General features: G+C 35.3%; 1 protein-coding gene across 1 annotated transcript in view; it reads left to right on the top strand.

The window, feature by feature from the left end:
- Positions 1-2,630: 2,630 nt before the first annotated feature.
- arhgap27 (Rho GTPase activating protein 27) overlaps positions 2,631-20,371 on the top strand; it is a gene marked incomplete at its 5' end in the record, with an annotated part of 34,401 nt that continues 16,660 nt past the window's right edge. The window contains one exon of the mRNA XM_058793935.1: positions 2,631-3,455. Coding sequence (XP_058649918.1) covers positions 2,631-3,455 — 825 coding nt within the window. The remainder of the gene's footprint in view (positions 3,456-20,371) is intronic.

The following is a 20,371-nucleotide window of genomic DNA, read 5'->3' as shown; positions in this document are numbered from 1 at the left end:
GTCGTCGAGGGATTATTGTGTTCTCTGAGGGTAAGTTATCTGTGTTATATCTCTGCGCTTACAATCTGTACTATAGGTTTGTTATGAACAACTGTCAACAGTTGTTAATAAAGTTGTATCGTTTTTTTTTTGCTATCTGTATATTCCTGCAGTAATAAGTACATCAGGAACTGATAATAATATTGGCAAATGACACTTCCATTTAGTTGTACTTTAAGACCTGATTCACAACCATGTACAAAGTTTGTTTGCTTTGCTTTGGTTTTTATTGCTTTGCTTGGTTTTATTTTGTATTGTTTTATTTTTGTAATGTTTTGCCTTTAGTTTTTAAAGTTATAAAACAGATATTATGATTTAAAATATTCAGATATTAGCAAAAGACAAGATTAAAATTTGTGCTGTCAAATTATAACAAATTTTAAATTCCAAAATAATCAGCAAGTAGCACTGAATTTAACACAATTTTGAAGTAGAAACACTTGAAATAGTATTTTCTTGCAAAACATATTCAAATAATCACACACACACACACTATCCTGTAAGTATTATATGCACACACATTATTTATTTACATTATATAAAATATTGCGAGATATATGTAGATTTTTTTATATAATTGTTCAATCATCTCAACACATTGTTCCAGTTCCAAACCAGTTGCTGGATACAGCGAGGACTCCTGAATGTTACTACGAGTGGTTTGGACACATTTTTCTTGACATTAGAGGTGTGAACTGCCTGCAGTTCATTCCATGAAGGTACAGCAGATGATGACTGTACCTAAAACACACGTTCACTCACGTCTTTGCCAGCAGCTGCTGGTGTGGCAGTTTTAATTAATTAATCAGTCATAACAGAAACATCCAATGATCTGCTTAATCTATTATGTAATTAGTATTTTGCAACAACCTCAATGAAACCGAGATTGCAGTTTGCACATAGCATGGTGTGTTTTCCTGTTTTACGAGCTGACGTTTCCCCTATTTTGGTGCCTCTTCTTCTGTGTAGGTTTGGGGTTAGTGCAGCGTTCCTCTGCAAAATACACTCACTTCCTGTAGCCAGTGTTGTGCATCTGTCACTCTATGTTTACATGCTTTTAGCATATCTGATTCCACAAGTGTTAAACAACTCTGAAAACTACTTTGAAACCTACTTCTTTAGCTTCCAAATCATAATTTTAAGTAATATACTTATTTATAGTACAACACAGTGTAGTTTCTCTTTTGCACTGTGCTACAAGTCACAAACAAAATTACTGCCTTGAAGGCAATATCTTTCAAAAGAAAAATAGATAGATAGATAGATAGATAGATAGATGGATAGATAGACAGATATAGATTTTTATTGTTTTGCTTGGTTTTATTTTGTATTGTTTTTTATTTTGTTTTGTTTCTTGTTTTGTTTCACTTTGTTTTGCCTTTAGTTTTTAAAGATATACAACAGATATTATGATTTACAATATTAAGATATTAGCAGAAGACAAGATTAAAATTAGTGCTGATAGATAGATAGATAGATAGATAGATACACACACACACAATCAATCAATCGGTGTGTGTGTGTAAATGTACTGTTATCATTTAAATAAAAGCAATTACCTAGTACTTCTCTTCTACGTCATCCCTTCGTGCTTGTATATTTTCATAAATTTGTCTCTGCTTTCTGGTTTCATGAAAGTAAAAAATGTATTGAACTATATCTTCACTGAAAATATTCAGTTTTGAGGCCGTGCTCTTACAAAACGTGACAGGTTTCTCTCATCTCTCTCTCCGACACACCTGTGCTTCCCCTGGTTTGTCTGCATTCCTCTGTTTCACAAATATTTTGTGTTGTGAATACAATAGCCCCACCCCTTAAAAAAGTCATATTTGTTAGCTAATAAACAGTATATTTGATCATATACCTCTTATGTAAATATAAATGAGTAGATTTCAGGGTAAATACTCTGGAAGGGCCCTTATCTTCATGCCTTTTTATTCTAAATGTGCACAATACCTATAAGTGGCACACTCACCTTATATACTGTACATAAAAATATTCTATTTGACTAATAATAATCTGAAATTATAATTTCACATTTTCTTGATGTGAGGATGTTCTGGATGGTTGCTAGGTGGTTAAAAAAAGCACCCTGAGTCTATTTAATAGTCTTGCCCATACGAAATCTGCATGTTTAGTTTTGTTCTCTCTTTTGAATTTTTAGCTTTGTTCTGTGTTTTGTTTTGTTTTTCTTTTATATTCTGGTAAGTTTCACTTTGTGTTTTGATTGTGTGTGTGTGCGTGTGTATTTTAATTATTTTATATTATTGTCAGAAGTAAGTCTTTATGTATAGTTGTGCTTTGTGTTTTTGATTTTTATTTGTTTGTTTTGTTTCATTGTATTGATTGTTTCCGATTAGTTTTTTTATGTTCATTTTTGTTTTGCATTTTGCATTATTTAATATTCTTTTTTCTAGCAAGTCTGTTCTTGTTTTGTTTTGTGTTTTTGTTTTGTCTAAACTTCAGATTTATTTCATACAAATAACCTGTTGTTTTTTCTCTCCTTCATCTTCAGATTTCATGATGACTGTATACAGACCCTGATTTCCTGTTTGCACTGAACACCAGACACATAACAGATTTGGGATTAACAAAAGTGGGCCACTATGTCACTTTCACAGCAGGTTCTGGTGAATTATGAATACAAATACATTGCTCGAGATGGCAGAGAGGTGTCCATCAAACCCAACGAACACTACATCCTAGTTGCCAAGACTAATGAAACTTGGTGGCACGTTCAGAGGGATGAGACTGACAAGCCTTTTTTCATCCCAGCAACCTATGTGACCGAACTCCCACCTGAGACCAACCAAACTCCACTGGACCCTCCGGAAGAGTTTAGTGGAAGTGAATACCTCAAGTCCACCTCAGAGACAGCTCCTGATAGTCTTCCCATCATCATTGAGCCCACTGAAGTCACACTCCGAGTCCCTGCCTCTATAAAACGAGACACGGAGAAGGATGGCCATAGAATATCAACGTATATTATTCCAAAGGAATTCTTTGAACCAAAAGGTTTGGATCCAGATCCCATAAAGACTGAAGCAGAGACCGGTCCTGTGCCTGAACTCCAGATCTATGACACCATTAAAGACAAGCCTTCCAACCCTGCTTCTCCAACTAATGGGGAAGCACCACCCTCTATCATACTGCCACCTCTCCATACAGTTAACACACCTCAATCCTCTAAAATGGAGATAAAATCAACTGTAAATGCAACAGAAAGGCCTCGGATGGACTCGAAGGCCCTGGAACAAGATATTCAGATGCTCAATAGAGCTGGCTGGGGTGACGTCTGGAACGCCATGAATAAAGACGAGAATGTTTATGAGAGTTTGGATACAGTAAGAGAACCTGAAGCCTCAAAAGCCGAAAATGATATGACTGTAATGCCCGTCACACCAGATAAGAATATGGTAAGTAATGTTTCATGTGCAAAGTAAAGTTAAACAGCAATTTATGATTATGTAGCAAAAAAAAAAATTCTATATTATCCTCCAAACATTTTTTGCAGTGACAGTCAGCAGTGTTCTCTCTTTACAATCGATGAAGCCTTAGATGTAGCTTATTAATTCATTACAACGATGTGCTCTTAATGATTTAGCTGCTTTTCTTGACCACACGGGGGCACTGTCTGCAAAATAGCATCTGAACCTACAAAAACAAAACCATGGGGAAGTGATGTCGTCTCATGGGTCCAAAAAAAGAAAGAAAAATTTGTCTGTCCCTAAATTTTGGTGTAGAAATGCATGTATTACATCAACATTTGATTGATGGTTTATTGACTTATTGATTGATTGGATTTGATTGATTTAAAATGTTTTTTTGTTTAATCATTTTTTAATTCATTAATTATCTGTAAAAGAATGGATATTTTAATTCCTCTGCAGTGTAGCTATCATAAGTGTCTGAATACATTTTTTTATTGTAGGCCTACTAATACATGTCAGGATAGGGACATCTTACCCCATAGGTCTAATTATAATCGATATTAATTCACAAATCTAAAAATATTATGTATCCACAAATGCCCCATTAGCAAACAGCATTAGCAAATCTTTTTTATTTTTATTTATTTATTTTTTTAATTATAACCAGTCTTAAAGAAACTTGTAAGACTAGTCTAAACCTTTTACACAACTGGTCCCAGACCAGACAAGACCAGTGTTGCCAGCTAAAAGGAAGGAAGGTCAATTTGTCGCTAGAAGTTGCTAAATGACGTTGTGATATCATTGCACGATGACGTCATTGCGTAATCACGGCGCAAAATTGTGTCACAACATCAAATCTCAGCAAAAATATATATTTGATATATGTTAATTTAGATTTGTTTGTAAAATAATATGCATAATATAATATTAAAATATAAATAATTGTATTTTAAAAAACATGATTACAATTTAAGTTTTTTTTTTTTTTTAAATAGCTATTAAACTAGTAATATTACACATTCTCAACAATTATGCTTTAAGCAGTGTATCAGTAGTAGTTAGTATGCTACACTCCAAGAAAAGGCTGTAAAAATAGGGCACAATCTACTATGTTAATATGAAAGAATTTTTCGTATTGGTTTTTACCTGCATTTTAAATTACGCATTGTGTTTTTGGGTTACAGGGTTACAATGAATAATGGATAACGTCCTGGAAAATTACTAGCAGCCTATATCTTCCATTTTTCTTACAGCATACTAACTGATCAACAATCGCAAGTACAAGCTATAACAAAGTGTAGCCTATCATAAATGAACAATTATTCAATTATTCAGTTGTTATTATTATTATATTGAAGAAATTCAAATAGCAGCTAATTCAATTCACCTGATGTGTGTACTGCTAGCCATCTTTGGTTTTCTTTTTGTGTAATTAGGATGGAAAATGTGTGTCTGAGTCACTTATCAAAAGTTGCTAAAAGTTGCCAAATAAATTTTAAAAAATTGCTAAATTTGTTGCTAGGTGCTTTTGGAAGAAAAAGTTGCTTGGGTAGTCTGAAAACTTGCTAAATTTAGCAACAAAATTGCTAAGTTTGCAACACTGGACAAGACCAGAAAACTTTAAAAGACCGTTACCGGGAGAACGTTTGTTCATAACTTTGAGAGAACCTTGCCAAAACGTTATTTCTGAGAACCTTCCCCGTTATGGGATTTTACCCTAATAATGAACATTTGTTATAGGCTATTCACGCACTGTTCGTTTTGTTGTAATTTAATTGTGTTTTTAAAGAAATTATCAACGTTTTGAAGAATCTCGTGCATGGACCCACTGTTTTGGAGCCCCATACAATTTTTTAATATTTTAAAGCAACTAAACGTAAGTTTTGTGACATACTTGTGACATGTAAACATATGTAAATGATTAATAAAAATAGTAGCTTACTCTTTCAGTTCAGTTCCTAACCGCACGCTCGAGCGAACTACTGTTGCTATGGTTACAGCCTCACTAGTTTTGTGTGGTAACTGATAACGACGTTTGAAACTTTACTCATTTAATAAGCAAATTAAAAGCTGTTCTTACTGGCCAGGTATAAAATGAAGAGTCAGACGGTGAAGGGTCACAACCCTAACCCCTAATAATCGCAAAAAGGTATATAGCTGTTATATTTCTACGTTTGAAGAGAATGTATAGTTATTAGCGACGTTTCGACCCTAATCAAACGCCCAGTCAGACTCCATTTCTGGAGCTCCCTGCCAAGTGATCTGCATGTCAATGGTCTGCTTGTCTGTTTGTGTGTACGGCCGCTGCCCCTCACCGGCACAGAACCGGCTTCTTCATCCGTTTAATCTAGCACGCCGGGCTCAAGACGCTCTATACGGTGCGTATGGAAAACTTTGATTAGTATACTAGAGTTAGTACAGAGTTTACCTCGCTATTTTTTGAGAGAACCAAAACATGCTGCACGTATCTAAATATAAGCCTGCTAATTTGACTGTGTATGGGGGAAGGGGTTTTCAAGCGTACTACCAGAGTCAAATGAAGAGCACAACAGGTTAGGTGAGTCTCTGCCGAGTGCCGTAGTGAGTGTGAGTGGCACTGTAGGGAGGTACAGTACCAGGCGTTTGCAGCCACTCCCACAAACACACCTGTTTCCCTGCGGAGGGACGATTAAAGCAAGGCAGCATTACAAAGATGGATTATAAACAGCGGTTTACTACCGGTTGGGATATCGTTGGCAGCTTTTTGTAATCTAAGCGTGTGGAGACGGAACACTTTCACTTGTGCAAACACCTGCTGTAAGGTATGAGTAATCCTGCGCTTCCTGAGCAATCTGACAGAACTGAGTCGATTTGGGGATATGAAACTTGTATCACGATTTCTACTTACAGACTATAAATGCATAAAATGAGTGATATCACGATAACGTGAAAGATAATATCACGACCCTGCTTAAAATTGAAATGCATCCAACTTGAACGCACCTCTTTTATTATGTATTATGTTGTATTGTGTAGGCTATTATGTTAATTTCTAAATTAAAAGACATTTTAATATTTTTGGGCTTAAAGACAGAAGGTTCATCTAGGTGATGTAACTTTCTTGAGATTGTAAGAACGAAAAGTAATAAGTCAATAAACAGATAAATAAATAAATGGCAGAATAAAAAAATTATAATAATTGGCAGAATAATATAAAAACATATGTTTTTTGACTATATAAAAATAAGTTATTAATAATTATGTATAATTTGATACAAAATATCATTGAAAATTTTTCCAAATCAATGTATGGAGAGTCAAGTTGAGTTTTGAACTTGGTATTTTTGAATAAATAATTCTAAAATTGTAAGAATGCAGAAAGTTTCCTGTAAGGGGTAGGGTTGGTGTAGGGCAATAGAAAATACAGTTTGTACAATATAAAAACCATTACGCCTATGGGATGTCCCCATTTAGATAGCCAAGTAAACGTGTGTGTGTAACCTATGTGTTTGAAAATGTTTTAATTTTATTAAAAAAATATTATTAGGTAAATTATTAGAAAATTTATTCATTTGAGTATTTATTTGGTTGCACCACAGTGGTTACACCACTTAACTAATTCTAACAATTTGAAAGCAGATTATATTTTTTTAAGAATTTTGGCATCTTTGAAGTATGTTTTGGAGAGTTTTCTCTTTTTTATCTAGACTTCCTTATTAATTATTGACCCGTATATCAAAATTCCATGGTATTACAGTCTAATGCATCACTGGGACATTGTACCGCCATGGTACTTCTTGCTAGCTATTAACATCACTCTCTGAAATTAGTGGTCAGTCAATGTGTGATTTACACACACAAATGTCATCAAAGAGCCAAGAGCCATCCATGCTGCTACTAAGATAATTATGCATAAAAAGTCATTTTCTTCACATCTTTCCTAGAAGTGTCCATTTCAGCGGATCTGTTAGTGTATGTTGTCTTCTCTATGGGTTTTAGTTTGGTTGGATAGCACAAAAACTCTGGAGGCCTGCCAGTGAAGTTCTGGTTTCCATAGCGATGGTGGCTTCAGCAGTGGCATGGCTGAGGTGCCATTCAGTTCGGCGGGCACAATGCGTAGCGCTGGTGTGCAGTCCCGGATATGTAGGTCAGCTTATGCTAATGCATCTCACACAGCGTTGTGCACTGGAAGACCTCAGATCCTAGTGCATGTGCACGACTGGAGCGTCACGCGTGAGTGTGATTAGCATAGGTGGAGTAGTTTAGGATTACGACAGATGCAAGTTTATGCCCAATCGAGTCCTGAAAATTTAGAGTAATACTACTTTTGTAAATGAATCCAAGTGCAAATATTTGGCAGGTATATCCCCATTGCCTGTCTCTCCACTTAATCATTAAAACATTGCAAAAGCTCCACTCAGCAAAGTAATCACAATCTTAAAACAGTGTGCATACTACATTTTTGTCAGCGCATTGCATCTGTAATTCTTGTTCAATTACAACATTTTTAATGTGTTATAAAATAACGTTTAAATATGCAAATACAAATTCTGCAGTGCAAAAGGACACCGATTAATTATTGTGTTGTCGCTGAGTTGTGTCTGCTTGTAGTGTTTATATCTGTGTGGCCGTTGCTCTGTGCTGATGTGCTCATTAATATCTTTGCGCTTCATTTAGTAATTAGGACGGCACTTTATAGGTGGGAAGATTAATTTTAGCACAGTAATACACTGATGAATGTTTGTTCGAAACAAATGTTCAGCTATTCCCCTCCCCCAGTAACTCACTACTATACAGACATTGGATCAATATTGGTTAGTTCTTGACCAGATTAATTGGAGACAAATAGTGCAGTTTTGAGCCATTTGTTGTTTTTTCAGCTCCTTTCAGCATGGCTGATCTTAACTATTCTGCCTTTCTCCATTCAACAAAATATGGGAAGTTCCACCAGTTTGTTTTGACGCCACAGGAAAAGACCTTGCATGTTGGAGGGTCTGTATGCTATAATTGGGCAGCTGCCATGAAATTTCAAGCAATGTCAGCACTGTCTTGCAGTGTGTCATCATGGTATATTCCATTGAAAACTATTTGAAATTGTTTAATTTATCTTTTTTGTCTAATTATTATTAGATTATTATAGTTTCTCTTTGAGAGATTACATATTTGTAGTAATGAATTTGTCACACCACAGATCTGTTTATATGCCAAACATTTTATTAAACATGGTGAAACACTTATATAATATCATATTATCCATCTATCCATTTGCCAAATCACTTTTAGGATCACAAGATGTTGGCGTCTGTTTGTGTCAAAGGCAGGAAAACGCCCTAGACGGATGGATTATTATATTATATTATATTATATTATATTATATTATATTATATTATATTATATTATATTATATTATATTATATTATATTATATTATATTATATTATATTATATCAGCTTCTCTGCTTATGGAAAGTAGTTTCAAAAGGCTGAAAAACACACATAAACTTCCTCAACCGGTAGATTGAGAGTAGCACTCAAGGGCTCTCGGTTCTCTTTTGCACTGGGCATGTTTCTGTGCGATTCCAGGTGTGAATAGGGGAAGTTTCGGTTTTTGCTATTGGAGAATTAAATCCAATCCAAAAGTGAAGAATCTTTCAGATGTTTATATATATATATATATTTATACAATAACAGTGAGTGGGATTTTGGGAAGCATGAAAGTTTCAAGAAGGAAGCGTAAAAGTAATCCAAAGTTAATTCTCAAATCAAATCGAAAATATCGACAGAGCCCAAATCAATAATATGAAACTTCATTGGCTCTTGTGTGTCATATGACTAAATGTCATAATGTCATCACACAAGAACCAGTGAGGAGATTACCTTTGGTGGACTAAAACTTGAAAAATTGTGAGTATTGACATCTTTCCGTGGTTGAAATAAAATACCTTCTGATGTTCATTCATGTTTATTTCGTGCTTTAAGTAATATGAAAAGATGATCGGTTCACGCGCGCCGCTTGAACTGAGGCGCTACAGCGATCTGTCACAACACATTAAAGAGCCACAAAATGGTATTTATTGTTTGAATTTATTATGACAAAATTTGAAAGCTGAGACTTTGTTTCATACCAGAAGTAACCTGCTCTGTCTTGTCTGTCAACTCCACGATGTATTTTTCACTGCGTGAGAACATGATGTATAGTGAGAGAGCGGCATGGCTTATCGGACATAGCAACAGTAACTAAGGAGGGTGGGAATTTGCGAAGGGTCAGTTAGAAAATGTTAGCTAGAAAGTGTTACTTGTGAATTACATAGAATATTTTTTAATCCTTATCATAAAGGAATAGTACCCACTGTAATAAATGGTGAACTTCCAGTCACCTCACCGATAGTGTAAGAGTGTTTTCCACTCTTCTTAGAAAAGGATGTGAAACTTCAACAAGATCATGGCAACACATTTTTAGTGTGGCCATGCTGCCGTTTGTGCTTAAGATTCTCGTCTGGTCGACAAAAAAAAGCAGACTAAAAAAACTTGCATTGAAGGAAGGAACAAAATATCATGTAGCCCTACCAGTTACCACAGTAAAAACCACCCAGAGCACAGCGGCATAGTTAATCACCAACACAATCTAGAATTGTGGTGATGAGTTTTTAATTAGCAAAAACATGTTCATTGTTCTTGTTGAGTTTGATTGCTACATAGTCTATTTTAAGGTTGTTGCATTGCTACAGAATGTAAATGTGCACATATGTTTGAGAGAGGGGGAAGAAAATGTACCTGAGTGATGATGGGCAGATAATGGCTGCAGTGTGCTATAAACTCTTAGACTTTTAGTTTTCAATGAAGTAATCCAGGATTCCAGGCCATGATTGGTGATGTAACAGGGAGGGGGAGCTGCTGGGTCCCCTGAATGGCCCCTCTGTAAAAAAGTGTGTGTGTGTGAAAAGAGAGGATGAAGTTTAAGCCACTGATTCTGCAGCCTCTATTTCATTGGTTGATAAGTAATTTGGTTAAGTAATCAGCAGCATGCCGTCCCCTCTATGCACCCTACAATCACTTCTTTCTGAATTCATTATAGCTGTAAATTCCTTGGCTATCGACATGTTAGACAGAAGTGATGTTTCTGTGTAACATGCTGTTGCACTTCAGCCATCCTTTCAGTGTCATTTAGAATCAGATGGTGTTTGATGTACAATCTGATGAAATGTGTCTAAAGGACTTTCGTATTTACAAATATATAGTGGTAAAATGTGCAAATGAGACCAGTAGTATATTATTTTCTACATGATGGCTACAGTCACATTATTTGTATGGAATTATTCTGCCTTCACATGCTTTTTGAAATTTCCTGCTTTTCACTTCTGAAGTCGTAATTACGAGAATAGGAATCACAGAGGACCAAGTTCATTCTTGCCTAATTCTTGAGGAAATCTGTACCTGTACCTGAAATGTGTACCTTAATGTTACATATTAATACTTTAAAGAATACATGTTAGTACCTAAATTAGTACCTAAGAAAGGGGACACTACCCCCCCAAGTCACATATTCCATGACTATCCAACAGATTTTCAATAAAATATAGCGTCCCATAAACATTACAAGCACCCATATAAACATTACAGGCACTTTTTGTATACATTCACATATCTAGATAGTACGTTTGTTGACAATTCTGGTGATCATTGTCAAATAAATGCTATTTTCAGTGTGTAAAATACATACAATATGCATCAAATTGTTATTTATATATGTAAATGTTGTGATGTTGTGGGAAAACGAATAAAAATTAACAGTCAGTAACGCAATTGTTTACTCCTCTGCCATGTTTAAAGTTTATGGCCCGGCCAACTCGGAAATTTGAGTTTATCAGCTGTAAATACAGCTTGAGAGGTCGTTCTTGTCCAATTTCCAACTAGAAAACTACTATTTATGATTATTCTGATGTATGCGAGGCAGCATTAAGGTCAGGCTGACTCAGGAAAGCAAATGGTTTCCATTACTGCCTTGCAAAAAAAGACATTGACACAGAAACCATTCGTCATAAATGTTCATAATTACACAAAGAGTATTACGTCTTTGCATGTCATAATTCTATATGCAGTAATTGCTGTAATGATTGTGTCCAAACGGGTTTTCCTGACCACTCCCCCAAACAGATAGTCCCGCCCCCAAATTGGTTAAATGATTGGCTGTATCTATGCTGGTTGGAATTTTCAAGCAAAAAGAGTCAGGTTTTCACAGCACCACAGAATTTAAAAAATATGACACACATGGCATTATCGGCTTGCAGTAAATAATTAACTGCATAAAAATGCACAAAGGATAGTTATACATACCTTCTGAATTATTCTTTTGGGGTTTTTTTTTTTTTTGGATAAATCATGTGACAAGAAGTGCAACAAGTCATGCAGACTGTGACTTAAACCCAGAAAATGTTACCTATTGCTCCTAGTTTTGTCTACACCCTGATTTTAACGGCGTATAGTATCTGTGGTAATCTCATGGGCGGTACAGCACCTGAGAAAGTGTTTGTGTTTAGGAAGGGCTGGACTGTTGTTCACATTCCTCTGTCTGCACAGTGGATTTCATACCATTGATGCTTAAGGAGAGAGACTCTTAGCTGCTGTCAATCAAAAGCAAGGATTCCCTCAGGGTAAAAAATGAAATTGCAGAGTGTTATAAATAGTACGGGACATTGCGTTACACATTAACTCATGTCATTCCTGCTAATTTTTGGTGTCTAATCTGGGCACCATGCTAATGTTTCTAGATGAGTTCTAAATGAAAGTTCTAGAGAAGCTTGATCATCTAAGTTTTCTGTGTTTTTATTTAGCTCGACTTTGCAATATCCAGGTCATATATCTGTAGGCTGCCACGTTAAAGATTTGAATAACAAAACTTCTTGTGAATAGTAATCCCTAAAACAGGCTGGAGCATTTTTACTTTAGGCTTGTTCCAGGAACTGTATATGCCAGGCCTTTGTCACTTACCCACGTCCATCATTAGAAGGAGGAAAAAGAGTTTGATCATAGGTGTGATATCCAAACTGTAGGATCTCTGTGTCTTCTCGACCACAGTCAGAGAAAACAGTCTTATTTCAAATTTGAAAAGATTGGATTTCAGACGAGGAAGCTGTTGTCCTGCTTGGATGTACAATAGTTGGGTAATTCCCCCTGCGTATCCTAAACATATTTCCTGTATTAAACATCGCTAAACATTCCCAGTTGAAATGTTGCTCGGCTCAACACAGTGTCCCTTGTCCTTTGTTCTTTATCGTGCCACCACATCAAGGCATTTAAAATACATGTTGTTTTACCTGTCCATCAGCTTTTTGAGTTTCTTGAATCTAAATATAGTGTTAAAGTCGGCATGAAATGGAAAGTCACCCTATCTATTATAAATGCATGTTATAGATCTATAGTTACACTCAGATGTACATTATAATATGGTAGATAAGATCTGTTGCTATTTCAGTTTCATTGCAGCTCTCATTTTTACTCTAAAACACATTAAATTGTATAGAATAAAATGCATAGAAAAGAAACATCTTGAATTCTATAGTATCTATTGTAATTCTCTTAGAAATAAGAAGTTAATGGAAATGCATTAATGAAATGCCCTGCTTCTCTGATTTTTATCCTGAGTAAAATTCTCCAGTAATTCAGAAGTCAGAAGAGATCTCAACATTGTCTCAAAATGTGCTCAAGTCAGGGTTATTTTAGTAAACTAAAACTAAAACCATAAAAAGTTACTATAATCGTCAATTGAAATAAAAAGTAATAACATAAAATTATTTTAGCTAGTTGCCAAGGCAAGATTTTTCCTTTTTATTTAACTTGATGTGCTGAAAAAAACTAAAACTAATTAAAATAAATAAAAATTATATAGACATTAAAAAATAACAAAAAAAAGATGCACAACAAAATTACTCAAACTAAATTAAAATTAAAACCAAAAATATAAAAATTAATGCTAATTCTAAATATTTATAAAAACTAGTGTAATAGTATCTCAAGATACCTACAAGTCTACTCTCAAGTAGGGCTGTAGCTATCGAATATTTTAGTAATCGAGTATTCTACCGAAAATTCTATCGATTAATCGAGTAATCTGATAAGAATAACTTTTTCTTTATTAAAGCGCAATACTAAATATACAAGAGAAAATAAGACAGGTCTCTTAAAATGAACAAGTAATTTGTTTCCTGTTTAGAAAAATTTACATTTTTATTGCTGAAATTGCATATATTAATAAAACTAAACCCATTTAGTGCATTTAATTGCCATATTACATTCAAAATACAAATATATAAAAATATAAAAATCAATTTCAAATTACTTTAAAAAAGGTAAACACAGTACAACCTAAAACTAAGACATAAATCAAAATAATAGTAATACAAAAATAATAATAAAACCTAAACATTGTGCAACTTAGAAGGCTTTGTGGCTTTTGTAAGAGGCAAAAATTAGTGGGCAGGGAGCTAACGTGGAACAAAAACAAGAGTCCATACACACAACATTTATTAACACATTTTTCAGCAACATGAATTTAAAGTTATTTGGAGAATAAACCCTCTTAAATGTCTCTCTGCATACTGGTGTGTGTGTAATCCTTTAAAGGAGCATGTGGTTGCAAACACAGTGCACTCTGTGCAGTTACAGGGATGCACCGAAATTACAATTCTGGGCCGAAACCGAGAATTCTGGATGTGCTTGGTCGAAAACCGAAACTGCTTTGTAATAATTATTTATTTTATTCAATAATATAAAGTAGTTTTGTAAGACTTTAATTTAACTCGATTTTAATGACACAGAATTTAAAAAACACAAGCCAATAAAATAACCACACTTTTATTGAAAGAAAATTGGACAGAAAATATATTAATATTAAATATCAATGTATTATTTTTTTATTCAGTTCTATGCAACAGAATCAGACATAACTGTTGTTGTTGTTTTTGACTAATTATCCAAATAATGTATAGTCCTGCAAACAGGGTTTTTCCTTTCTCAAAATGCGGCGGAGGTGGTACCATCCTGATCATGTGCATTGTGCACACAATGTACCCACCCTTCAAGTGGATGAAACAAACACTTTTTACACGCAACATATTTTAAGTGTTATTATAATTATAGCTATGATTAAAGAAAATGACAATTATAAAGTTATGTTTTATTTTCTCTCATCTAATGTTTTATTGTTATTTATTCTTAAAATAGCCTTATGAAATGTTTTATTTTTCCTCAGAAATTCTGTGTTGTGTATCTGGTTATCAAATGAAGGCATAAAACATTACTTTTATTTATCTTTAAATGATTGAAAATTAAACTTTTTGGCAAACAAAGGGGATTTACTATTAAAATTAAAACATGGAAGAAATGTTGTGTGATCATTCCTTAAAAAAATAAAGTTTTCATAATTTTAGTAGTAGTATGTACCAGAGGTGGGACCAAGTCATTGTTTTGCAAGTCACAAGTAAGTCTCGAGTCTTTGCATTCAAGTCTCAAGTCAAGTCCCGAGTCAAGTCTCGAGTCAAAATAGGCAAGTCCAAGTCGAGTTGCAAGTCCTCAACTTTTAGCTTCAAGTCTTAAACGAGTCATTAGTGCTCTTTGCCCAAATTAGTGTCTCCGTATTAATTCCCATATCAAATTTACAGTAATTTATATCAGGAAGTCGGGTAGAATATGTTTTCATGTGAGATGGGTGCCCTTAGTAAAACTACTCAAGTTCAATTTAGGGATTGTGCCAAAATAGGACAAGCAGTAAAAAAAAAAAAACAATTTTATTAGTAACAGAATATCAAAGACAACATAATTTCATAGAAATTATGAAATACTTTTTTTAGAAATACTTTGCATGTGTGCATAAGAAGAATATATGCTAGGTGTTTGTTATATCTAAGCCAATGAGCCATTATTTGGAACCTCAATGAAACAGATTTAAAAACATGTGAGCAGAAACTCAGAAAGAACCGATTTGAAAGAACTAGAAGAAATAACTGCTACTATACTTTACATGTGAGAGGAAACCTGCAATATGGATGCAGACAAACTCATGAAGACAGTCATTCAAAAATGCTGTGCTACCATTCTTTATAACTAAGAGTAACAAAGACAAAATGTTGTACGTTAAATGTTAAGTATGTAATATGCATAGTTGATCGCTAAATTTAGGGGCTATATGTGCTATAGGCTACAGACTGATTTACAACACGTGAATTCAATTAATTATCCTGAAAGAAATAAAAGTGAAATGAGTGCCTGGTGAAGAGGGAAAAAATTGAGTATATTTTATAGTTATATATAGACTACAATTCACAAATCATTTTGTGAAAGAACACTTCTTCAAATTATATTTTAAAATGATCATTAGGCCAATTGCTCCTTTATTTTTTTTCTTCAAATTATAGCTATTTTTTTGCAATAATTAATTTTAAATCTAGCTTAAATCAAGGTTTATCTAATAATTATTTTGCACCAAACTTTAAACCTTTAAAAATAAGCAGGTTTACATTCTAACCCATCATTTTGATCCTGGATTTAAGTAATATTTGCACCATAACTTTAAACTCATATTTAAATCTTGATTATGGATTAACTTTAAACTTAACTGAGGTTTAAATAAAATAAAATGCACATGCAATTAAAATATGCAACTGATTGAACAAAAACAGTGGAGATCTGACAAAAAAAAAAAAAAAGGTCTCGGAGAGGTGTTTACCAATAAAAATCGTCACATTGACTCTTGCGGATCCGTCACTCATGGTCCACCTCGGTGTCGGACAAACAAAAGAAGTGAGGAATATGTTTAGCATTTCACAGCAGCGGTCACGGTGATGATGAGGCGAGCACCAGTGATCTCCTTTCTCCTGCCCGCTTCATGTGTCTGCTGGGCGGCGCTTTTCACGAGCGGAGATAGCTACTACTTTTTTTTCGTATCTTGGTTCTTTTGTTGTAAGTTATGCTATTACTCCATTAATTTATACTAGCATATACTGTATATTAAGCGCTCCCTGAACGCAGTCTCTGGCTTACTGCCAGGCAAGCGCAAGCACGCTGCACCCGTCTAGAGTGATAACGACGCTGATCTGATCAAGTCTTTCTGAGTCACAGGGCTCAAGTCCAAGTCAAGTCTCCAGTCATTGCTGTCAAAGTCTAAGTCGAGTCTCAAGTCTTCTTTAATTATGTCGAGTCGAGTCGAGTCGCAAGTCATCAAATTTGGGACTCGAGTCCGAGTCAAGTCTGGAGTCATGTGACTCGAGTCCACACCCCTGGTATGTACATTGAACAATAGTAATATATTTCTGCTGCAATGTCTTCAAATTAATCCGGACTTTTATTTTGACGGGTTGCCGTGAGTCCTTTAAATTTCTGTGTGAATGTGAATATAATATGACGCTAGTTTTACTGAAATGAAACGGTGAAACGCCCATGAAGTGACTATCAGAGCAGTTCTGGAGATGTTGTTCGTGTGTTTATGTCCTCATTGAGACTGCAGACGCTGAAATCACCGCGAGCGTCACGCGCGCTTCAGTGTGTGTGTGGTAAAGGAAAACGCGCGTCTCTGCTATTCATTCATACAGAGATATGATCGCGTAATATGAGTTAATGCTCATCAGATCGCCTAAATCAGTGGGAAATGAATAGAAATGATGATTCTGTGTACAGAAATATCAAGTAAAAATATAAAAACCCTGGCAAAGCTATTATTATCAGCGCATGTGAGCAGAGCGTAGCGGGGAGCAGATCAGTGAAGGAGATTTTACCAGCGTTGCCCAGTACAGCTGTACTACAGCATGTCACCGCACGGTAACGCTACGCAAACAGGAACAAGTATACTGCATAGAAATTTCTTATCACGCGTTATTTGAGCGGGCTTAGCTTTTCCGGTGAGCATGAGCTGTAAATGAGCAGAATGCACATTAATAGAGCAGAATATTGAACGGAGCATCACGGCGCAGTGATGAGACCTGAACACTGCTGGGCGGCGCGGCATATATTTTCTGCGGCCGAAAATTCAGTGCATCCCTAGTAAATGGACTAAAACGATTCTTCGAATCACAAGAATTTGCCTCGATGATTTTTTTGTATTCGAGTTACTCGAATTACTCGAGGAATCGTTTCAGCCCTACTCTCAAGTCTATAAAAAGTTTCTCATATACGCTATTAAAACTCTTGCTACTTATCAAGAATCATGTCTATTTAAATATCCCAAGAGAAAGCTGATTAGTTTGTCAGAATTTTATGTTATTTTCCAAACATAGATTCACATTCACATTGACAGTATCACATTTACAAGTGAAAGTGGACATTTAACAAGAAAAATAGCACGGTGAGACTTGAATCCATTGAGAATTGGTTGTAATATGAAAAGTGGGTGTTGCATACCAGAATGGAGCCAGTTTGCTAAAATAATGACTGAATGGCAATCACCCGTGCAGCCCATGTGAAATTATTCGAAAATCATAGGGAAAGGAAAGTTGTTTCAAGTTAATACATTTTGAAGAAAGATAAAGATTTCTTTAGAATAACATGCACGAATGATTTGTGAACAATAAGACCAGGAACATGTTTTAGGAAAATAACTAAAGTCATAGATTTTTATCATCTTCACGTTAAACTGATTTATAAAAGACCAACCTCTGAGCAATCCTGTATGTTTATTGTGAAATGCAAGCATGCTTCTTTTCTTCTTTCTTTTTTTGGCTGTCAGAGGTGTTACGGTCAAAATGTGTAATTTTTGGTTCTGTTTTGATGAGAAAAAAGAGGAAGTTAAACAATTCAGACTTGACAAGATTTTTATGTTTGCAAAGTTACCTGAAATCATGCAATTACACACCACTTCTTTTTTGACCCATTGTCTCTTTTCATATCTTCATCTTATATTCATGCGGTCATATTCATCATATATTCATACGGTCACACCTGCCTCCGTCTCTCTCCATCCGTCTGTTCTCTTTATTTGCCCCCTCCCCCTTTCAGTCTCGCAGAGTAGCGCTTCAAGACAGATGTTCATTATTGGCAACATCGGCTACGGACGCAGAGGGTGTATATGTTTGCATGAGTGTGTGTGTGTGTGTGTGTGCGAGCGACTCAGAGTCAGCTTGTTCACCACGATGCTCGCTGTTGGATAACTTAGAGTTTGACTGTTTCTGATCAGCTGTACTGACTGATCTAAACAAAGATATGGTGGACTTCTACGCTAAGGTTCGGAGCAACCACCGACCCAGAAGCGCGATGCCTCTCTCTCTGAACATGCAGGTACGTCCACAACCCATTAAAACTGGGTTTCTGGGCACGGAAATGCTCTTTGTTGTCACTTTGATGTGTAAAAAAGCAATGAATTGGCTTGACGGTTCAATATGTAGCACATAGTGTCTATACATATGAGTGATGTGCATTAAAATCACTGGGTAGTGTTTCAGTGTGGCGCATTAGTTGGATTTTGCATGTAAGTGTGCTTCTGTTGTGTTGTTCTCAGTTAGGATGTGGTTTCTTCCTGTTGAGACACTCCCCGGCGTAGATATCTCAAATGCACTTGTTAAACATCATCAGGGTCAAGTGTATGTCACAGTAAAGTTGCCCAGTTTTGTAAAACTCTCTAGAACAGAGCAGCTGCAAGACGGTTGACCTTTAGCATCTCTGCAGTTCTGATCAGAAAAAGGAAGTTTTGTTCAATTGCTCCGTCTGCATCGTTCCAAGCTTCCATAATGTGTCTAGTTCCTGCATTATAGGCTTCTCCCTTTACATCCACTGCTGCTTTCTCTTTTTTTCCTCTCAGTTAGCCTACTTGTACAATGACTTAGACAGGTTGTGTGGCTGTCTCTGTTGGCCAGCGCATTCAGATCATCTAAATTTATCTCACAAAAGGATGGCATACATTTAAGGCTGGGGATTTCATCACTCCCTTTGCTTTAAACAGAATTAAAGGGACAGTTCAGCCAAAAATGAAAGTTCTGTCATCTTTTACATACCCTCATGTTGTTAGAAACCTGCATGACTTCTGTGGACACGAAAGGTTAAATGTTAAAGAATGTGCTGGACACTCTTTTTCATCCAGGTTATCAAGGTCAATCAATTGAAAATGGACAAAATCAGGATTTGATTACATCGAAATCATTCAAATATGCTGATTTGATGCTCAGTTATTAGCAGTTATTATTGGTGCTCAATTGTTAATAATGGTTCGTATTATTATTATTATTAGTGTGGAAAACTCATTATTATTTTTGCGGACACTGAGATGCATTTTTTCAGGATACTTTTATGAAGAGAAAGTTCACATTATAAATGTCTTTACTGTCAGATTTAATCTGCACTTTTGCTGAATAACAGTATACATTTTTTTTTCTTTTAATCTTACTTCCCTGAACTGCTATCACAGTTTCCACAAAACTATTAAGCAGCAAAAACTGTATTCGACATTGATAATGTTAAGAAATACCTCTTGAGCAGCAAATCAGCATATTAGAATGATTTCTGGAGGATCATGTGACACTGAAGACTGGAGTAACGATGCTGAAAATTCAGCTTTGCGTCACAGGAATAAATTACATTTGACAATGTTTTCTAATAAATTTTTATAATATTTCAGAAAACTACGGTTTTTACTGTATTTTTAATCAAATAAATGCAGCCTTGGTGAGCATAAGAGATTTATTTAAAAATGTTTTAATTCAAATCTTAATTATTCTGAACTTTTGACCAGTAGTGTGTCACAACAGAGAATAGAAAAGAAGACAACTGCACCTTTAAACTTCACTAATAATGAAGACTTAGGGTGAATCCCATTTCTCTGTCTTACCCCTTCCCCTACGTCTTACCCCTAGCCCTTGTCCCTCGAAACCGAGTGGTAAGCGCTAGGGGTGAAAACATACCCCTATGAAATGAGACACCACTTGGTTACGGTTACGTCATCATACA

This window comes from Onychostoma macrolepis, chromosome 12 (genome assembly GCF_012432095.1).
Source record: "Onychostoma macrolepis isolate SWU-2019 chromosome 12, ASM1243209v1, whole genome shotgun sequence".
In the NCBI taxonomy this organism is placed as follows: Eukaryota; Metazoa; Chordata; class Actinopteri; order Cypriniformes; family Cyprinidae; genus Onychostoma; species Onychostoma macrolepis.
The sequence above is the reverse complement of the archived record's forward strand: the minus strand, read 5'-3'. Positions and strand labels throughout refer to the sequence as shown.